This window comes from Camelina sativa, chromosome 3 (genome assembly GCF_030686135.1).
Source record: "Camelina sativa cultivar CO46 ecotype springtype chromosome 3, ASM3068613v1".
Classification (NCBI taxonomy): Eukaryota; Viridiplantae; Streptophyta; class Magnoliopsida; order Brassicales; family Brassicaceae; genus Camelina; species Camelina sativa.
In genome coordinates, this window is record NC_141882.1 from 25,990,586 (window position 1) to 26,009,382 (window position 18,797).

The 18,797-nt window shown below is 34.0% G+C and overlaps 3 protein-coding genes and 1 non-coding gene across 7 annotated transcripts; 3 read left to right on the forward strand and 1 right to left on the reverse strand.

Moving 5' to 3' along the window:
* Nucleotides 1–25: 25 nt before the first annotated feature.
* Nucleotides 26–2,038, reverse strand: LOC104777762 (UV-B-induced protein At3g17800, chloroplastic). Its single transcript, XM_010502069.2, has 3 exons — nucleotides 1,635–2,038; nucleotides 1,141–1,451; nucleotides 26–1,040 (listed from the first exon to the last, which is right to left on the reverse strand). The coding sequence occupies exons 1-3, from the start codon at nucleotides 1,767–1,769 to the stop codon at nucleotides 197–199; spliced, it is 1,290 nt and encodes a 429-aa protein (XP_010500371.2). The 5' UTR covers nucleotides 1,770–2,038; the 3' UTR covers nucleotides 26–196.
* A 4,837-nt stretch (nucleotides 2,039–6,875) lies between these two features.
* LOC104777763 (uncharacterized) lies at nucleotides 6,876–9,616 on the forward strand. Of its 4 annotated transcripts, none has more exons than XM_010502072.3 (6): nucleotides 6,876–7,069; nucleotides 7,666–7,818; nucleotides 7,889–7,931; nucleotides 8,024–8,353; nucleotides 8,761–9,101; nucleotides 9,242–9,616. In XM_010502072.3, exons 2-6 carry the CDS (start codon nucleotides 7,738–7,740, stop codon nucleotides 9,458–9,460), a joined length of 1,014 nt encoding a protein of 337 aa, XP_010500374.2. In that variant the 5' UTR covers nucleotides 6,876–7,069; nucleotides 7,666–7,737; the 3' UTR covers nucleotides 9,461–9,616. The 4 variants fall into 4 exon arrangements, with proteins under 4 accessions (XP_010500374.2, XP_010500375.2, XP_010500376.2 ...); XM_010502073.3 differs by having other exon boundaries at nucleotides 6,876–7,057; XM_010502074.3 differs by having other exon boundaries at nucleotides 6,876–7,034.
* On the forward strand, nucleotides 7,115–7,230 carry LOC147947712 (small nucleolar RNA snoR113). The gene has a single exon (XR_015595712.1). It is a non-coding gene; the product is annotated as a small nucleolar RNA snoR113 (small nucleolar RNA).
* Nucleotides 9,617–9,849: 233 nt separating the features above from the next.
* Nucleotides 9,850–12,652, forward strand: LOC104777764 (glutamine synthetase cytosolic isozyme 1-5-like). Its single transcript, XM_010502075.3, has 10 exons — nucleotides 9,850–10,360; nucleotides 10,470–10,509; nucleotides 10,603–10,706; nucleotides 10,813–10,861; nucleotides 10,955–11,061; nucleotides 11,256–11,343; nucleotides 11,455–11,658; nucleotides 11,847–11,900; nucleotides 12,003–12,200; nucleotides 12,282–12,652. The coding sequence occupies exons 1-10, from the start codon at nucleotides 10,287–10,289 to the stop codon at nucleotides 12,426–12,428; spliced, it is 1,065 nt and encodes a 354-aa protein (XP_010500377.1). The 5' UTR covers nucleotides 9,850–10,286; the 3' UTR covers nucleotides 12,429–12,652.
* Nucleotides 12,653–18,797: the final 6,145 nt, after the last annotated feature.

Here is an 18,797-nt window from a genome sequence, read left to right on the forward strand (position 1 = left end):
CGGTAAATCAGAACAATAACACAAATTGATCGCGAATGTATCATTACCAATAAAATGGGTATTGATAAACTCAATTTCTAGGGCAACAAATATTAGTTGGTCAGTTCACAGTTACATATCAAAGAACAAATCTCCAAACTCTCTCAAAGAATGTGGCATATCCATCCTCACCAAAAGTCCAACCACATAGACCGCTTCAGTTCAATACGAAGTGATACCTTGAATCTACATGACTCTCCACGTCCCAGAGGAAAGATCCAAAGGTCACAGCCTCCAACACAAGCCTCCTCAATCCCTTGAAGCTGATCTTGATATGCTCATCCTTGGACGAATCAATTGTGCCTTGTGGCGTTATCAATATCTCTGGCCTCCCAAACAATGCCTCCGTATGCTTCTCAATTATCCCAACCGCTTCTCTTGATCTTATTGTAGCATACCTTTGGAGGGTTTCTCCGTCGAATGACATAACATATGTCTTCAACCGGGATTGATTCATTTCGCTGCTAAAGCCACCACTCGCATTGATCCCTCCCACAAATGAACCAACCTCTTGGTTTGAGGATACAGCCTGATAGGTTTCTTCTGCTTCTTCATAGAAGCTTCTCTCTGTTTCTCGGCCTGCTTGCTCAATGCTAGTCTCACCTTCATATGAGCCACCTGGAAGAATCCTCATCGTCTTCTCGAGCTGAAACCTTTGGTCGATCCGCTTCAGGAAATACCCATACATCACTGAAGCAGCATAAACCTGTCCAACTCCAAGTTTGCTAATCTGCGCAACCGCTGTCAGATCATCAGTGCGGTTTTTGAGGATGATGGAAAGATGATTCTGAATCATCTCATAAACCTCAGGGGAGTGAAGTCTCTCAAGTTCCCCATCTAGAGTCGGCCAAGTATCAACTCGACCAGAAGGATCAGCAGATGATGAGGTTATGGATGGTACAAGTGAAACATTAGCGTCCATGAACTTCTGAACCACTAGAGCATATAAAATCTCTTCCAAAGCCCTTTTCCTCTCTTTCTCCTTAATCTCAGCAATCCTCCTAAACACCCCACCCAAGAAACAAATCTAAATTCAAAATCCAAAACCTAAAAAGTAGCAGAAGAAAATGGTAATTAAAATATCGTCATATAGTGACAAACCTGTAGAGAACAATGTCAGTTCCAGGGACAGAGGAATCATCCCTGATCTGTTCCTCAGCGTCTCGATCGATTTGGAGCTGTTCAAGTTGCTGTTCAACAGCTGCTGGAACAAGATGAGGATGGCTCACTAATATCTGTGAGAGAAACTGCCCAACAGGAGACTTCAACTGAAGTGGCGCGATTGAATCTGTCGAAGCATCACCACCAGAAGCTGAAGCTGAAGCTGAAGCTTTAACCACAAAACTCCTCCGAGAGTTAACATAACTTGTTCGGCTTTGCAATGGTCTCGAGAATTTAAGAGAAGAGTTGCTCTGCATGCATATATATAATCAAAGCCAATTATTACATATGTGAGACATATTAGCACAAAGGAACCCAAAAGTTCCGATTTTTTCGACACAGAATCAGAAATCACAAACAAACATGAAAAAGCTAAACCAAATTGATTTTATGGGTTTTAGAGAATTAAAAGCAGTATAAAGAAGAAGACATACTCTGAGACGAAATTGAGGTCCGGAGCCGACGAAACGCATGAAGCCAGGACAGGTGGGTGTTAAAACTACCGACTTTTCGGACGATTGACGTAGTAAGACGGAAGATTGAACCAAATTCGCTGCCACGGCGTCCATGATTACACTCGCAGAGAAGCAAAGATCGGACCTTTGGCCAGAGAGAAAGGAAGAAGAAACCTAGAAAGAAAGAATGTTTGAGAAAATTTTGTCGAAAGTGGTGACAAAAACCGGTTAGTGGGGTGGTTTATGCTTCTTATCTCTTCGAACTTTTATACCACTCACGTTTTTTTGTGTGGATAATTAGGGGAAAATATTAATTCAAGCCAAAAAAAACTATATTATTGGTAGGATCGGATAATGATTTTTTTTTTTCTTTTCACAATAGTCTCATTTTATTTTTTTCACAATAATGATTTAGATATTGTTTTTACAAGATTATCAAACTTATTTTTATAAAAATTCAGACAATTCTCATCAATTTACTAAATGAAGTTTTCAATTAAAAAAAATATTTTTGGTAATTAATTTCTCAAAAATTTATAAAGTTAGTAACTTTATAAATTTGATATGGCTCAATATGTAGGTGTTATAAACCATCTTTCAAAAAACATATATAGCCCAGCATAACAATCCATCAACATAAACTAGGGTTTTTGAGCGTCTCGCACATCTAAGAGTTTGTCAATCGGTGTGTAAGAAAATATCGTCGTCTTCGATCTGATTTTTCGTGCATAGAAAAGCGTTTTTGACATTTTCTTTTTGTTTTGGTTTCTCATATAGTACTAGATAATATTCCAAAATAAAATTAATATTAATATAACAAAATATTCTTTCTTAGTTCCTTCATAGTTTTTCTACTAACCCAAAAATACAAGAAAACTAATATATTATTTATTATATTATAAAAATAAATGTTATTCGAAATGATTAATTGAAAACTAAAGATGTTTTTCAGAGATGAAGTCATATATAAAAGTAATATGTGAAATGATTCAATTAAACGAGTATAAGTGAAACAGAAACTTAACTTATATATTTACAATTCACAATAAATTAATATAAATATTATTTATATATTTTTTTAATTAAAAGAAAAAGATGGGTAGCTACATGAAGTATAACAGAAATCATGGTCACACATACTAAATATACTATTGTATCTTTAATTACACGAAGTATATGTATTACATGGCCACATGCATAAACTATATGACGTTATGTGGTCAACACCATAGACATACAATCTGGTACACCGGTCGACTAACTCCTGCGAAAACCGATATTGACTCCAGCGTTGACAAAAAAAAATGTATTAATTTTTTTTCTATTAAAAATCAAAATAATAAATATTATATATAAACATTTTGGGTTTTCATGATTAAAAAACATATTCAATTCAATATCTAAATATTTTTAGATATCTCTAATGTATTCATTCTTATAATTAGTTAGTTTTATTTTTAATGCTAAAATAATAATGAAATAAAAATCATTAATAGTTATTATCAAATATATATATATACGTATATACATATATATATATATATAAATCTTTGATAATCAGATTATTTAAATAGTGCAAAATCAATAAAATCAAATTCAACTACTTTCATTAGTAAAATAATATGCAAAAGATTGAGTATATGACTCTTTACTATAAAGTTTGCATGGTAAATGTTGTATAAAATTTTAGATACTTTTACTGTAAAATTGACATACTCTGTAAACAACAACAAAATAAATTCACAATATTTACTTACAATATATAAAAGATAAACACACAAAAAATTGATTTTGTTTTATTTAATTTGAGGGTATGTTTGCAAAAGGATATAGAATAAGAGTATTTTTGCAAATACCTTTATATTACATCTTGAAAATAATTATCAATGATTTTTATTTAACTATTAGTTTAGCTTTAAAAATAAAAATTAACTAATTACAAGAATGAATACACTAGAGATATATAAAAATATTAAGATATTGAATAGAATATGTTTTTAATCATGAAAAACCATTAATGATTTAATATAAGTTTTTTAAATTGAAAAAAACAATTTAGAATACATTTTTTTAATCAACGCCGGAGTCAACGTCGGTCTTCGCTGGAGTCAGTTGACCGGTGTACCGGATTATATGTCTATGGTGTTGACCACATAATGTCATATAGTTCGTGCATCTGGCAATATAATACATATACTTTGTGGATACAATAATATACTTGATATGTGTGACAATGATTCCTCTTATACTTCATCTATCTAACCATCTTTTTTCTTTTAATTATCTATATACTCATAAATAATATATAATTAGAATATTATTAATAAGTAAATAAAAATTGAAAAGCTCCTCTCCTTTTTCCCCTTTGTCCCACCCTCCATCTCTACGGTGAGTAAGTCATCATCTTGTGATGATATCAAAGAGAAATATAAGAACATATAATAACAAACAAGAAACATACATCTTTTGGGTGAGTCAATCGTCCTCATCTTGTTTGTTATTGTGTGTTCTTATATTACTCACTGTGCAGGCACATCTTTATTTCTTGATTCATGTGGTCTCCTCCTAAAGTCACTTTTCTGAAAATGAAAAGTAATATTATCGCATGGACAAAAGGGTTAAGACGCTAAGAGAGCAGAAAGGTAGAAAAGGGTTAGGACGCTAATGTCCATGCCATGATATTGACTTTTCATTTTCAGAAAAGGATTAGCTAGGACGATAATGTCGCATTTCTCTCTAATCCTTGTGTAAGACAAATTTGACCATCAAAATCTCTTTTTTTTTTTCAATTTCATTTCTCCTGAAACCCTATCCTAAAATTTGTTACTTTCTCCTCATTCTCTATAGGATTCTTCGACATTTGCAAAGCGTCATTATTCCAGAGGTATATCTATCTAAACAAACCCCTCCTTTAATTCACTCCACTTCTATCACAAAGACTGATCCTTTTGTCTTATTTTTCATTGTTGATTAAGAAACCCTTGTTTCGAACAAATCGCAATTGAACCGAGGTCGTGTCCAAACCCTTGTTTGGACAATTCTCATACCAAAATGTTTTTTTTTTCACAAAATACTACTGTTATATTTCTCAAGAATACAAATACAAATTATTTTTCAAAAATACCAAAAAGGTAAAACTAAATTTTAAACACTCAAACTAACTCATAAAAACTAAACTTTAAACCCAAAATAACTCAACAAAAATCCAAAATTTTAAATAATAAACCGTTAAAAATCTTTTTTGTTGCTTGTGGTAATCCCCTATTTAATAAGACAGAAGTACACGACTTCAAATTTGTAGACTACATAATTTTAATAGTAGGTTACAAATGAGTTATAAAAAAATTGATATTAATTTGTTACAAGATACAGTAAAACCTCTATAAATTAATAATGTTGGGACCAAGAAATTTTATTAATTTATAGTGATATTAATTTATCTATAAATTAATAATTATTATTTTATAGTGTAAATTAATAATTATTATTTTATAGTATAAATTAATAATTATTAATTTATAGGTATATTTTTAATTGTTTCTTTTTTTTAGAATTATGAATTGAGACAATTTTTGCAAAATAAGATTAGAATTTTGGATGTTGTAAATTTTATGGTATTGGAATTGAATTTGAAATAGTTCAAAGATATTATTGACAATGAATTACAAATATTATAGAAAAATTCACTTGTACACATGACATAAATATTCAAATTTATGAATAAGAATATCAATTATCGTATTTTAATAGTCTATCAAACTATCAAAATGTAAATGATGCATATTTAAAAATTGAAAACTTTAAAAAAATTTAGCTGTTTTATGAAATGTTATAGAATATTTTATATCATTATAGTTTGAAGATACAACATAACAATTATTTTATAGATACGAGGTTTAAGAGAAACATACTTTACTATATTATTAATTTATGATATTATTGGGACCATATTTTACATGGGAATTTTAAAAAAATTATTATCTTACTATCTTATCAAATTTTATTATTTTTTACACTATCCCGACTTGGGACTAGCAAAATTTATTAATTTATAGTGTTTATTAATTTATAGAGTATTAATTTATAGAGGTTTTACTATATATGTTATGAGTAAAAGACAATTAATTTCAGAATATTATTAATTCTCTTTTTACCAACACCAAAATATATCCTCCAAATATTTAATTGGTACATCATGTTGTTTCCAAAAACAATAAACAGAATATTCTGAATTAATTGTCCACAGAAAAATACTGGTAAGCATAAAGAAGGAATAAAATCTAAGCAAATAATAACAATTAATCATGATTCCTAATATCTTAATCAAGATAATGATTCCTTTTATTTCTATTATAATTTTTATATAATTTTTTTTGTTGAATTTTCTAATTTTATATAATATAATCAACTTTAAATAATTTATTTTGATTTTTTTTTTTAATATGTATATTGAAAATTGATATAAAAGTTAGAAACTATAAACAATCTAAATTTATTTGTTATAGCAATGTCAATAATATGTCAATATAATATGAAATAATTTCAAGAAACCAAGTATATTAAAACAAAAAGTATAACAATATATTAAATTACTCATTATAAAAATAACTCGCTTTTTAAAAATAAAATTTACAAAATTATGTCTTATAATGACATTTAAGTCATGATGTAGAATATACATTGTTGAAATAACTTCACATATATAACCTAATACAACATATTAAATTTTTATTTTAATATATAAAATGTACAAAATTTTGTATAAAATAAAATTTGACCAGTGTTATAGCACATGTACTTATCTAAAATCATTAACAATATAAAACTTATAAAATAGATATTTTTTTTCAAGCAATCATATTTAGCATATGATTTTCATTGCATAATGTTTTATCCAAAAAAACTTTCAAAAACAATCACATAAATTATATTTTATATAAAAATTAAATAAAATGAATTTCAATCCGTGCTTTAGCACGGGTCTTAATCTAGTTTTGGATTAAAAAACTTGACGTGATATTTTATGGAAAAGGATATATTGTAACAATTTATGGTATTTTTCTATAAACAATTTGTATAATTTATCTCTTGATAATATATATTAGAAGTTGGGTCACATAGTAAGTTAGGAACTTAAAATATTTCCGAAGGCCCATTAAGTGGCCTTATAGACTAACACTTGAGAAAACATATATATACCCAGCAAGATAATTAGGGTTTTTGGCGTCTCGCAGTGTTTGTCTAAGAAAATATCCTCCTCTCCATCTGACTTTCGTGCTAGAAGCGTTTTTCACTTCTTTTTTTTTTCTTCTGATATAGTATTTCAGTTCAACAATCGTCTTAAGCCCATTTGTCATCTGTGATGTTGTAATTTCTGAGGTAAACGTAAAGGAATTTCTGAGGTAAACGTAAAGGTTGGTATTGAGTTCGTCTTTTGTTTTTATAAAAAAAAAAAATGGTGGCGATGATGAAAAAAAGGCCGGACTTACAGCTGCTACGAGCACCCCACAGAAAGAAAGGTGTGTGGTGGGTAGTAGAATGATGCTAAAGTTTCCAAAGGTTACAGCTGAGCCTCCTCCTCTTTTTTAACCAAAAAACCTTAACCCAATCTTCACTGTTTTGCCTCATAATTCATTCTAAATCAAAAGCTAAAAACGCTTATTTTCCCAAACTAAAATAGTATAAAATTGTAAACAAACACCATTAAACATCACCTGACTTTAATTTACTTACAAATTTAGGTTTTTTTTTATGGAAGAATTATTGAAATTGGTTTTGTCCAGAGAGATTATGACCCAAAAAAAAACAATTTGTCTACACAAATAAACAGAAATTTGTAATTGAAAAAAATTAATAATAATAAATAAACAGAAATTTGAATAAAATAAATAGTGAAAAAGAACGCGAAAAAAGAAAATTAAATAAATAAAATCTAATAAGTTATAATAATATTTAAATTTGAGTGAGGAAACAAAAAAACTGAAAGTGAAGAGATATATTTGGTGGGCAGGTTTTAAAAGAGTGGGTTTAAGCTTGCTGTTGACAAGAAGAAGAAGAAGAACACAAAAACCCTAACGAAAAAATGGAATCGAAAGCTATTTGCTTAGGGTTTCTTCCTCCAAGACTTCGTTTTTCATTTCCACATTTACTCTCTAATCCTTGTGTAAGTCAAATTTTGCATTTTTCAATTTCGTCTCCTAAAACCTTATCCTAAAATTTGTCAATTTCTCTAGGGTTTATCCACATTTGCAAAGCGTCAAAGACTTGATTCCAGACGTAAGTATCTATCTATCTATCTAAACAAACCCACTTTTGATTCACCCAACATGTAGCACAAAGACTGATCCTTTTTGTCTTTGTTGATTAAGAAACCCTTGTTTGGAACAAACCGCAATTGAGTCGAGGTCGTGTACTATTGTGTTCTTCTAATGCTGAATCAAGGCCTGGAAATAAGCAATTCGAAAAGAGTAACTACGCTCGAGCTGAGCTGTTCCGTGGGAAATCAGGTTCTGTTTCTTTCAACGGCCTAACCCATCAGCTGGTTGAAGAAAGCAAGCTTGTTTCAGCTCCGTTCCAAGAGGAGAAAGGTTCTCTCTTGTGGCTTTTGGCTCCTGTTGTCTTGATTGCTTCATTCATTCTTCCACAGTTCTTTCTTACTGGTGCCATCGAAGCTACTTTCAAAAACGATACTGTTGCTGGTAAGTAAATATTTCACTCTATGGCTGCTTTTATGCTCTGTTGTTTTAAATTTATCAATCATCTTCAAGTGTTAACTTTTTATGCATCCTTAGGGACAAATAGAGTAGGTTCTATCTTAATGGTGTTACATCTGCTAACTGGTCATGTCTTAGTGTAGGCTTCTCTTAAATTTTATCTGTTTTGATAGGTTTTGAATTTGTTTTCTGATGTGCAATAATAGAATCCTTTTATTGATCTTGTATTGTCGATTACAATGAAAAAGACATGACCAAACCTTAAGAAAGAACCATAAGTATCCAGGAGTTTCATTTAAGAGGCTTCCCTTATGATCTGGCTCTCGTTTATATGATACTCATTTTGATGCCCTCTTTTATCAGGTTAGTAAAATTGTACTTTTTTGTTGCAGAAATTGTTACTTCGTTTTGCTTGGAGACGGTGTTTTATGCTGGTCTTGCAATATTCCTGTCTGTGACTGACCGAGTGCAGAGGCAGTACTTAGACTTCAGCTCCAAGAGATGGGGTCTGATCACTGGACTGAGGGGATACCTTACGTCTGCATTCCTCACGATGGGATTAAAAGTTGTAGTTCCTGTATTTGCTGTATATATGACTTGGCCAACTCTCGGAATAGATGCGTTGATCGCAGTGCTTCCTTTCTTAGTTGGCTGTGCTGTTCAACGAGTTTTTGAGGCTAGGCTTGAAAGGCGCGGCTCATCATGTTGGCCCATTGTTCCAATAGTCTTTGAGGTAAACTTATACACTGATATGGACCATTTTGGTCTTATTTTTGTCTATCCATCTTCTTATGTGAGAAACTCTTTTAGCAAGCATTGGACCATGATGTGATTAGTCTTGTTTTGAGTAACTATGGTTGAATGTAATGGCAGGTGTATAGGCTGTATCAAGTGACAAGAGCAGCGACTTTTGTACAGAGGCTGATGTTTATGATGAAAGATGCGGCAACGACTGCAGAAATTACAGAGCGAGGAGTTGCGCTCGTTGGTTTGGTCGTAACCTTGCAGTTTCTAGCTGTTATGTGTCTCTGGTCGTTTATCACTTTTCTTATGCGCCTCTTTCCTTCTAGACCTGTAGGTGAAAACTATTAAATCTCAGTGTTTAGTGTTTGTTAGATGTGTAGCCAAATCCCATCGGTTTTGTTTTGTTTCTGTGTTCACTTCAGGAATAATGGGTTGTATTAAGTCATTTTGAGAGTAAGTTGATGATCTTGAAATATGAAATTGGCTGGAAATGTTGTAGAACAATCGTACTAAACCTTCAAGACTTGGCGAGATCTCCCTGTCTCATCTCTTATTATATTTTGTCTTCTTACAGCTCTCCAGTATTCGTAAGTGCATTTTCTAAATCAAAAGCAAAAAGCGCTTCTGTTGTCATCCACATTTTTTAGGAAGTACTGCAGGTGACACTCTGCTAAATAGATTCGTTGAGAGACTGTAATCAGACATATACTCATAGAGAAATCTTAACTAGTGAGTTTGTCTGATCTTTAAAATGTTCAAAACATAATCTTCTCAGCTTTTTAGAATCTTTTGTCTATGCACAAAAGTGAAATCGTAATCTTATCCACGTGGAAGATGTGCGCCTCTGATAGGTGTCTTTTACAGTGACGTGTCTGTATTGTTTCATTGATGAATCTGTTTTAGTGAATTACACCATTTGAGTGATTCTCAAATGAAATGGTTTCAAAGCTATAACTTTACCAAATATGTAGTAATGTTGTTATTAATGAATACGTAAAAAAAAAAAACACAATTTAACTGATCAGCGTTTATTGTTGGGAAAACAATAAAATAGGATCTCAGGAGAATTAGCCGCTTCTCTATAATAAGAGAGTGAGTAGTGAGACAGGGAAAGCCAATCTGACCACACTGGTTTAATCGATATTCTTCTTCTTCTTCATATTAGACTACAGAGATGATGTCTCCACTATCAGATCTCCTAAACCTCGATCTCACTGACACCAAGAAGATCATCGCTGAATACATATGGTACAATCTTGATTCTTGATCTTTACTTTAATGATCTTGCATGTCTCTGTTTACGACATAAAACTTTTGTTATGTTTTTTCAATTTACACTGTTTTATCTTGAGAACAGGATCGGTGGGTCTGGCATGGACATTAGAAGCAAAGCCAGGGTGGGTATTCATATATATTTTACAGAGTCTCTCCCTAATTTAGTTCAGTTCTTTTGTATAACCAAAACATCAGAAATGTTATTTTGTTAACAGACATTACCAGGACCAGTAAGCGATCCATCAAAGCTTCCAAAATGGAACTACGACGGATCAAGCACCGACCAAGCTGCTGGAGATGACAGTGAAGTCATTCTTTAGTAAATCTTCTTCATCTCCTTCCTCCTATACACATAATTTAAGTAATATATATATTAAAAAAAATTGATTTGAAAGACTTTTATTTTTGATATGAATGAAAAAAAGTCCTCAGGCAATATACAAAGACCCATTCAGAAAGGGGAATCACATTCTGGTAAGCTCATCAAACTTTAGTACAAGATTAATCCTGTTTTCTTGATTAGTAGTGGATCTTATAAGTCAATGTTTATGAATATATATAAATCAGGTGATGTGTGATGCTTACACACCGGCCGGAAATCCAATTCCAACCAACAATAGGAACAAAGCCGTCAAAATCTTCGATCATCCCAATGTGAAGGCTGAAGAGCCTTGGTAAGCTAAATAATACATAGCCTATGGAATAAAAAAAAACTCAATGAACTATAACCAAATTTGGTTTGGGAATTGTTTATAACGTACAATTCGGTGTGAAACTTTTGATACCGACTGGTTTAAGAATAGACTTCAGTTTGGTCGGTTCAGTTTGGGCTCTGTTTGATGTTTTGTTGTACTCTATAATTTATTAGGTTTGGGATAGAGCAAGAATACACAATACTTAAAAAAGACGTGAAGTGGCCATTAGGATGGCCTCTTGGTGGCTTTCCTGGTCCTCAGGTACACACTTATGAGTAATTAAAGTCTCCATAAAAAAATGCGCTAACTCCTTAAATCAAGAACAAGTTTCTTACATGGAATATGGCTTTTTTTGGTGTTTGAACAAAATAGGGACCGTACTATTGTGCAGTTGGTGCAGACAAAGCCTTTGGTCGTGACATTGTTGATGCTCACTATAAAGCTTGTCTCTACGCCGGTTTAAGTATCGGTGGTGCCAATGCTGAAGTCATGCCTGGACAGTGGGAGTTTCAAATTAGTCCTACTGTTGGTGTTGGTGCAGGTGATCAGTTATGGGTTGCTCGTTACATTCTTGAGGTAAGAAACCGGTAGAACTTATCTTTGTTCTTATCAAGTTTCATGGGCTTTCAAATCAAAAAATGAATTTGAAACGAGTGGAATTGACCTATATCTCTTGTATATCACTCTAGGTCTTATCTCATTTCTGATGCACTAAACTTTGGTTTCTTGTATTCTAATATGAATCATTGTGTTTTCCTGGGCAGAGGATTACTGAGATAAGCGATGTGATTGTCTCATACGATCCAAAACCAATAGAGGTATGTCATGATCATCAAGACTTTATTTTGTTTCTAGTTACAACCGAGTTTTCTTGACTGTCAAGTTTGTTGAGGTTGTTTTTTAATATATATGGTGGTTAGGGTGATTGGAATGGAGCAGCGGCTCATACAAACTTCAGTACAAAATCGATGAGGAAAGATGGAGGACTTGATTTGATTAAGAAAGCAATAAAGAAGCTTGAAGTGAAACACAAACAACACATTGCGGCTTATGGTGAAGGCAACGAGAGGCGTCTCACTGGGAAGCATGAAACCGCGGACATCAACAAACTCTCTTGGGTACGTATGAGATCTTATCATATAGTTATGTTTTGGTTTATGGTCTCTCTCTACTATGTAACTTTTGTCTTTGCCGTGTAGGGAGTGGCGGATCGGGGAGCATCGGTGAGAGTAGGAAGAGATACAGAGAGAGAAGGAAAAGGGTATTTTGAAGATCGAAGGCCTTCGTCTAATATGGATCCTTACCTTGTTACCTCAATGATTGCTGAAACCACCATCCTCGGCTAAGTTTTTTTTGGTTCTTTGTATCTTCTTCGGTGTTCGGTTTGGAGACTTTTATTGCGAATAAGTCATAGAATGTTCTGTGGTTTCTATTGTTTAATCCGGTTAGGGTTCATTTTAAAGACAAAACTCATCGTTGAACTCAAAATAATTTGTAACCACCATCCGTCCATCCCCGGACTAAGCTTTTTGGTTTTCATCTGAACCGTGAAGGGATTTGTGTTGTGCCATACCATCCATATTAGATTACACTACAAGAAAACAACGGTACAACGGTTTTGCAATGAAGGAATATGTAGCGAATTTCTCACAAATCGATAAAAGCGAAAGAAGAAAGTTCGTTCCTCGCAAATCGTTTTTCGCAAATCATTCAACGTCGCAAATCTTTCGTAACTTTTGCGAGGAAAAAAGTTAATCGCAAATTGCGAGGATTTGTTTAAAAAGCAATTTTCTCGCAAATGTTGTATCTAGTAACTCTCTCGTAAAATTTGCGATGTTTTTGCAATTATTTTTTCCGTCGCAAATAATAATAATGATATAAAAAAAAAAAAATTATTTTGGTTAGCTTAATTAGAATTAAACCTGTAATTAAGATTAAACATGTAATTAGAATTAAACCTTATAACTTATGCAAATTAAAGATGTAATTATAAGTACTAAGTTTTCAAATAACAAAATAAATTTACAAGGGAGATCAAGTTCTAATCTAAACATTACACATTACACATTAAGAGAAAGAGAGTTCATCATGTTGCTTGGCCGCCGGTAGCTTCTCCGCCGGTTGCCTCTCCGGTGGTTGTGTCTCCGACAGTTGAATCTTCTCGGCGAAACCTTGCAGCAAACTCTGGATCTTTCTCTGCAAAATAATCAAAGTATGCATCATAACTATGCATCTTCTGTAACTGAGTTGCCTGAGTAGCAAGAACAGCTTCGGCAGCAGCAAGCTTCGCAGCTATAACAAGTGGATCTTCAGAAGGAGGAGGCGGTTGACCAATGTGAGCTGAACCTGCCAACAAAACATATCCGGTTCTTTTTCTTCGGCGCAACCTGCCAACAAAACATATACACACCATAAGTGTTTACACAAACATAAGTGTTTACACAAACATAAACATAAACACCATAAGTGTTTACACACATAGTTTACACAAACACAAACATTAACAAAAACAATGAAGCATGTTTACCTCGGCATAGATTTGGTTCTTCACAGTTACTGATAACCCGCCGGAAGCACTACTATCCATGTTATCCGCTGATAATAGCTTAGACTCAGCTTCAACTATCTTTGACGACACTTCATTGTACACCTTCTCAGACAATCCATCAACAAACGACCCATCAGGTTTCCTATGAGTGTTTTCTAGGACTCGCAGGAAATCAGGTAGTGGCTCACCAGTCCTCTCAGACTAAGAACAGATAAATGAAACAACTATATTACTATATTGTAGATATGAATGATTAATGAACTTGTGTTAAACAGAGATACTTACAAGCTTTCGTGCTCGGGCTTTAAAAGAGGTCTGACCAGAACAATGCTTATGTATTCCGGTGCCATCATGATCACTATAGCGAGCATTACGGCTATTGATACTCTTTGCTTCTGATTTTGGTTCACACCAAAAATTGACCAAGCCATCCCATACGGTAGGATCAAGCCACCGCGACATTGCGTCATTACCTTTCTTCTTCCACTTACCCTTCCATCGAGACACTTGATCACTCATCCGGGTCTTCAACTTCTTTTCAAACTCAGCTCTAACTATTTTATTGATGGACACATCCCAATTATATGTTTGCTTGTAAAGACATAAAATGAATCAGAAACAGAATCAGAACCAAATTCGAAAGATAAACACACAAAATCTGTAATTTAAACACAACAACAATTTGTAACTTACCGCAAAAGTTTCAAACCACCGGTTTACAACCGGGCCTGGTGTTTGGGTCCAATTGGCATGAGCTGATTTGAAATCTCTTTCAAAAATGGCCCGGACAGTAGCAGCAACCGAAGAATTCTGGTCAAACCTACAAAACATAATTTGCTATGTTTTGAGTAATTTGCGATGGATTTGCGACGAATTCACTATAGGTCTAGCAAATCAGTCGCCAATTTGTCGCAAACCTTGAATATCTAATTTGTAAACCGGTGATTTCGCAGCTGGTGACGGAGTGGTGTTGGCAAGGGTGGGGATCGATCGGTCTTGGAATGGGATCGACCGATCTGCAGCATTATTGAACTTGGAGACACTCGCAGCAAACCAACGGGATCGACCGATCTGTAAGGAGGATCGCCGATCCAAAGCTTATGGAAGAAAAAAATTCGCATCTTCTGCGTTTGGAACCTGTTCCTGTAAACACTCAACACCGGGCGTGATTTCACTGTAATAAATCCTAAAAACAAAACCAAAATCCTAAGACAAATAAAAGGGTAAGCCAGCACAAACCCCATGGTTTGCCTCCCATAAGCGCTTGTTTAAGGTCTATAGCTTGACCGCTCAACACAAAATGTTAATCATGAGTATAAAATGGCTGAGCCAATGGACCTTTAGTCCTTCTCTTGTTAATGCAATAAACAACATGTGTCAAGTAACACACAATTATCCATGGCAAAACGATAAAATACACATCAGGGAAGTTTACTACAAATGTAGCATATACTTTGAAATATTCCTTGATGGTTGGATGCTCATGAGGATCAAATGCATTTAATGGGAAAATAAAGTCAATTTCAGGTTCAAACGAGGTTTTCACAAAATAATCAACTTCATCACCATTAATTTCATAAAACACAATATCCTCATTCATACAATCAACCTCAGGGTCCTTTGTTTCATGCAAAATTGTATCAATATCAAGAACACACCCTAGGTAAGATTCTTCAAGAAGAGAGCTAGATACATCATGCATTGAAAACTCAAACTCGAGATCATGAACATTCAAAGCACAATGATATTCAATATCAAAACATATTTCATGGTAATCCCTAGCAAGTTTTTCTGCTCTTATAATGTCTAGACGTTGAGACTCACATATCATATCATAGCATTCATCAATGAACAATGGAGTACCCAAACTAGAAGTCACATCTTCAATGCATGGCATGTGGATATCCTCAAAATCATGAATTTCAAGGGTGGAAACGCATGTACCTTCTATTTGGCTTGGTGGAACCCAATATATTACCTTTTCGCAAGCATGAGCTTCCCTAATCTCTGTGAAAATGGGCTCCCTCCCTTCAAGTACTGCTCGATGTGAGATGAGATTCAACCGGATCATTGCTGCTAAGTTCCTTCTTGTTGTTGTTGGATGCTCCATGGAAAGCTCATCCAACCTAACTTTTTGATCTGGTGTAAGAACACTCTCATCAAACGGTGGCTCCACATAAGGCTCATCTAGAATGTCTTCATCAAATGTGGTCTCCTCTTCCTGCTGCCAGTCATCGTAATCCCTGGCCCCAAAAATATTTTTCATTTTTTTTTTAATCTACAAAAAGAGAAAATAATAATAGTTAGTAAAAACAAAAAAGAAATCTTAGACTATACTCAATTCTAAAATCTCAAAGGCAATCGTTTTGGTCCCCGACAACGGCGCCAAATTGATCTAGAGTAAAATCAATAACCCAAAGCACACTCAACCACGATCTAGTGGTGTCGTCGTAGCACTTTAGGGTCGAATCCACAGAGACCAAGCGATGCACTATGAAACTATAAAGATCAAATATAGCTAAAGCAATAAGAAAGATTGTGTTTCAAGTAACCGATCAAAGGCAGAATTTAAATAGAAGTTTGTAAATCAAGAGAAAGTATTGGGCGTAGGGAATCAGTCAGGGAATATGATCACGAAATTAAATGATGGATTGGGAAGGCTTTAGGTACCGTTCTTGAACTAAAATCTCGAATGTAAAACTAACCTACTGTCGCAGCATTAGTTATCTATGCAAGGAATGATGAAACTCTAAACCGTCGTTTGAATCTAAACAATCCTAGCAAGCAATAAGTTCAAGTTTGATTATGTTCACAAGGTGCCTCAACTTCAACTGTCGTTGGCTAAGGATCACCTTGCTCACCTATGTTCTTTTCAAGCAATTCAACAACACTTTTGATGCCTAGATGAATTAAACCTATGATCATAAACTAGGTAGCTAATCTAGTTTAAGCAATAAGAACAAAAATAGATGAAGAACTCAATAGATCAATCCCAAATCTAACAACCTAAGTTAGAGAATCATAAAACCCCTTTGAAACCCAAAACCCAATAGAGAAACTACTCAGACATGGAGATAAAAGAATAGCAAATCAAAGATGAAGAAAACATAATTGAATTGCAAAAGAATAGAAAATAGGGTTTAGAAATCTTCTCCAAAGTGTCAAGAAGGATTAGAGATCTTCTCCCTTTTTCTCTCAATACAAAATAGTCTCAGAAAAATAAAGCTTATGTCTCTGGAGGTCGTGCCTCTAACTTAAATATCAAAATAAAACCCTAAAAGTCGGTTTAAAACAAAAAAGAAAAAGTTGCGTCGGGCCCGGGATCGGTTGATCCGAATGTGGATCAGCCGATCCAGGATGCTTTTTCTGTGTTCGCTCCATCTGCTTGCTAGTCCGATTAGTCTTCACCAAAATGGCTCCAGATGCTTGTCTTCATCCCCAAAACACTCAGTTTCCTTCCAAAGTAGCCTAGAACCTGTACAGACTCACAAAAGACTAAAAAGACTCTAAAAGCACACTTGGACTCAATAAAAGACTCAAAACAAATACCAAAACTATGGGTAAAATCCTATAAAATACAGACACATCAAAAAACCATCAAAATAATTTTAAAAGTTAGTAAATTCACCTTATGAACACATTCAAATGTATTCAGAATAATTATATTAAGTTTTTTAATATTTATAAAAAATTATTTTCCTAACTTTGCAATGGATTTGCTATGGCTATCGCAATTCACTCGCAATTCCATAACAAATTTGCTATGGACTCTGTATTCGCTAAATCGTCGCAATATTGCTATGGATTTGCAAGGGAGGGGACCTTCCCAGCGAATTTGTCGTAAATGCCTCGCAATTGAGCAGCGGATTTGCGACAATCGTGTTCCTCGCAAATTTGTGAGGGATGTGCTAGAGTTTTTTTAATTCTTGTAAATCCCTCGCAAATCTACCGTAAATTTGCGAGAACTGTTATCCGTCGCAACGTGTCTTCGCAAAATGCGTGTTTTCTTGTAGTGTTATTAGATTATATATTTGTTACTTTGTATACTTCTTTCATAAAGTAGAAATGAAAATCAGCGAGGAAATTAACTCATACCAAAACCGAACTGACATCCATATTGAACGCTTTAACTCGTTTAAGACTATATTTGAAAACTTTCCGAGAGATAGTGTTACAAAATAATTGTGGTTCACGTGCTTTTGATTCTGACGATAGGTACCAAATCTATATAGTGACCACCGTTATATTCTAAAGTTGTTTATATATTCAGAACTGACTATGAAAACTTGGTAAGGTATCTCTTAAAAGCACTTGGTTCAAGAGTCCAAAAGAGTTGATACTTACAACCATCCAGGCTAAGGCTTTCTTTGATCAATTTTTCATAGTTGCTAAATTTATAAACTATCTATACAGAAGGCTCACGTGATTACTATCTGATGCAGGCTTTTGATACTCACATGGCATCAACCTTCCAGGTTTGTTAAGTAATAAAACTTGATAAAAACAAAAGATAAGATCTAGCAGTTTCTTTGTGTCATCTCTATTACCAAACTCAGGAAAGAAACATTAATTCACACGAAAGAATTGTATGGCTCTGGTCCTCTGCTTGTTGATTGTGATTTTTGAGGCTTCTGTTAGATATATAGCTGTCTTGAAAGAGTACAACGTTGGATATTAATCTTCCTTTGACTGTGTTAGATGAGATTTTGAATCGTTCTTTGAAGTTTCAAACACAAATTAGATTTTGGTAATCTTAGTAAATTTTCTCGGCCTTCTTTTTGTTATTTTAATTCCTGAGACTTGCGGTAGCTATCACCGAGGCTCCTAGTTGTTGTTTATGTGTCTGTGAATTATCTTGTTTTTCGTTATGATTAAGATTAATGTCTCAAAACTTTTTCTGCCAAGGAAAAAGGGGTTTCTACTTCCAGAGGGGCAAATTCCAAGGATTTCGACTCCAAACGTTTTGAGTCCTCGAGGCTGCTCGTAGGTATGGCTTCTTTGCGACTCGAACTCTTGCCTCAGAAGCTTGCTACTCTCTAAGGGTTAATGATCAGGCTAGGGAGCTGATAAATAGGGCTGGTCTGTTGAAAGCCATCACTCAAGTAGGTTCCTATGAATCGGATGTGGTCTACGAGTTTTAGGCAAATCTCACTGCGGTCAAGGTTGA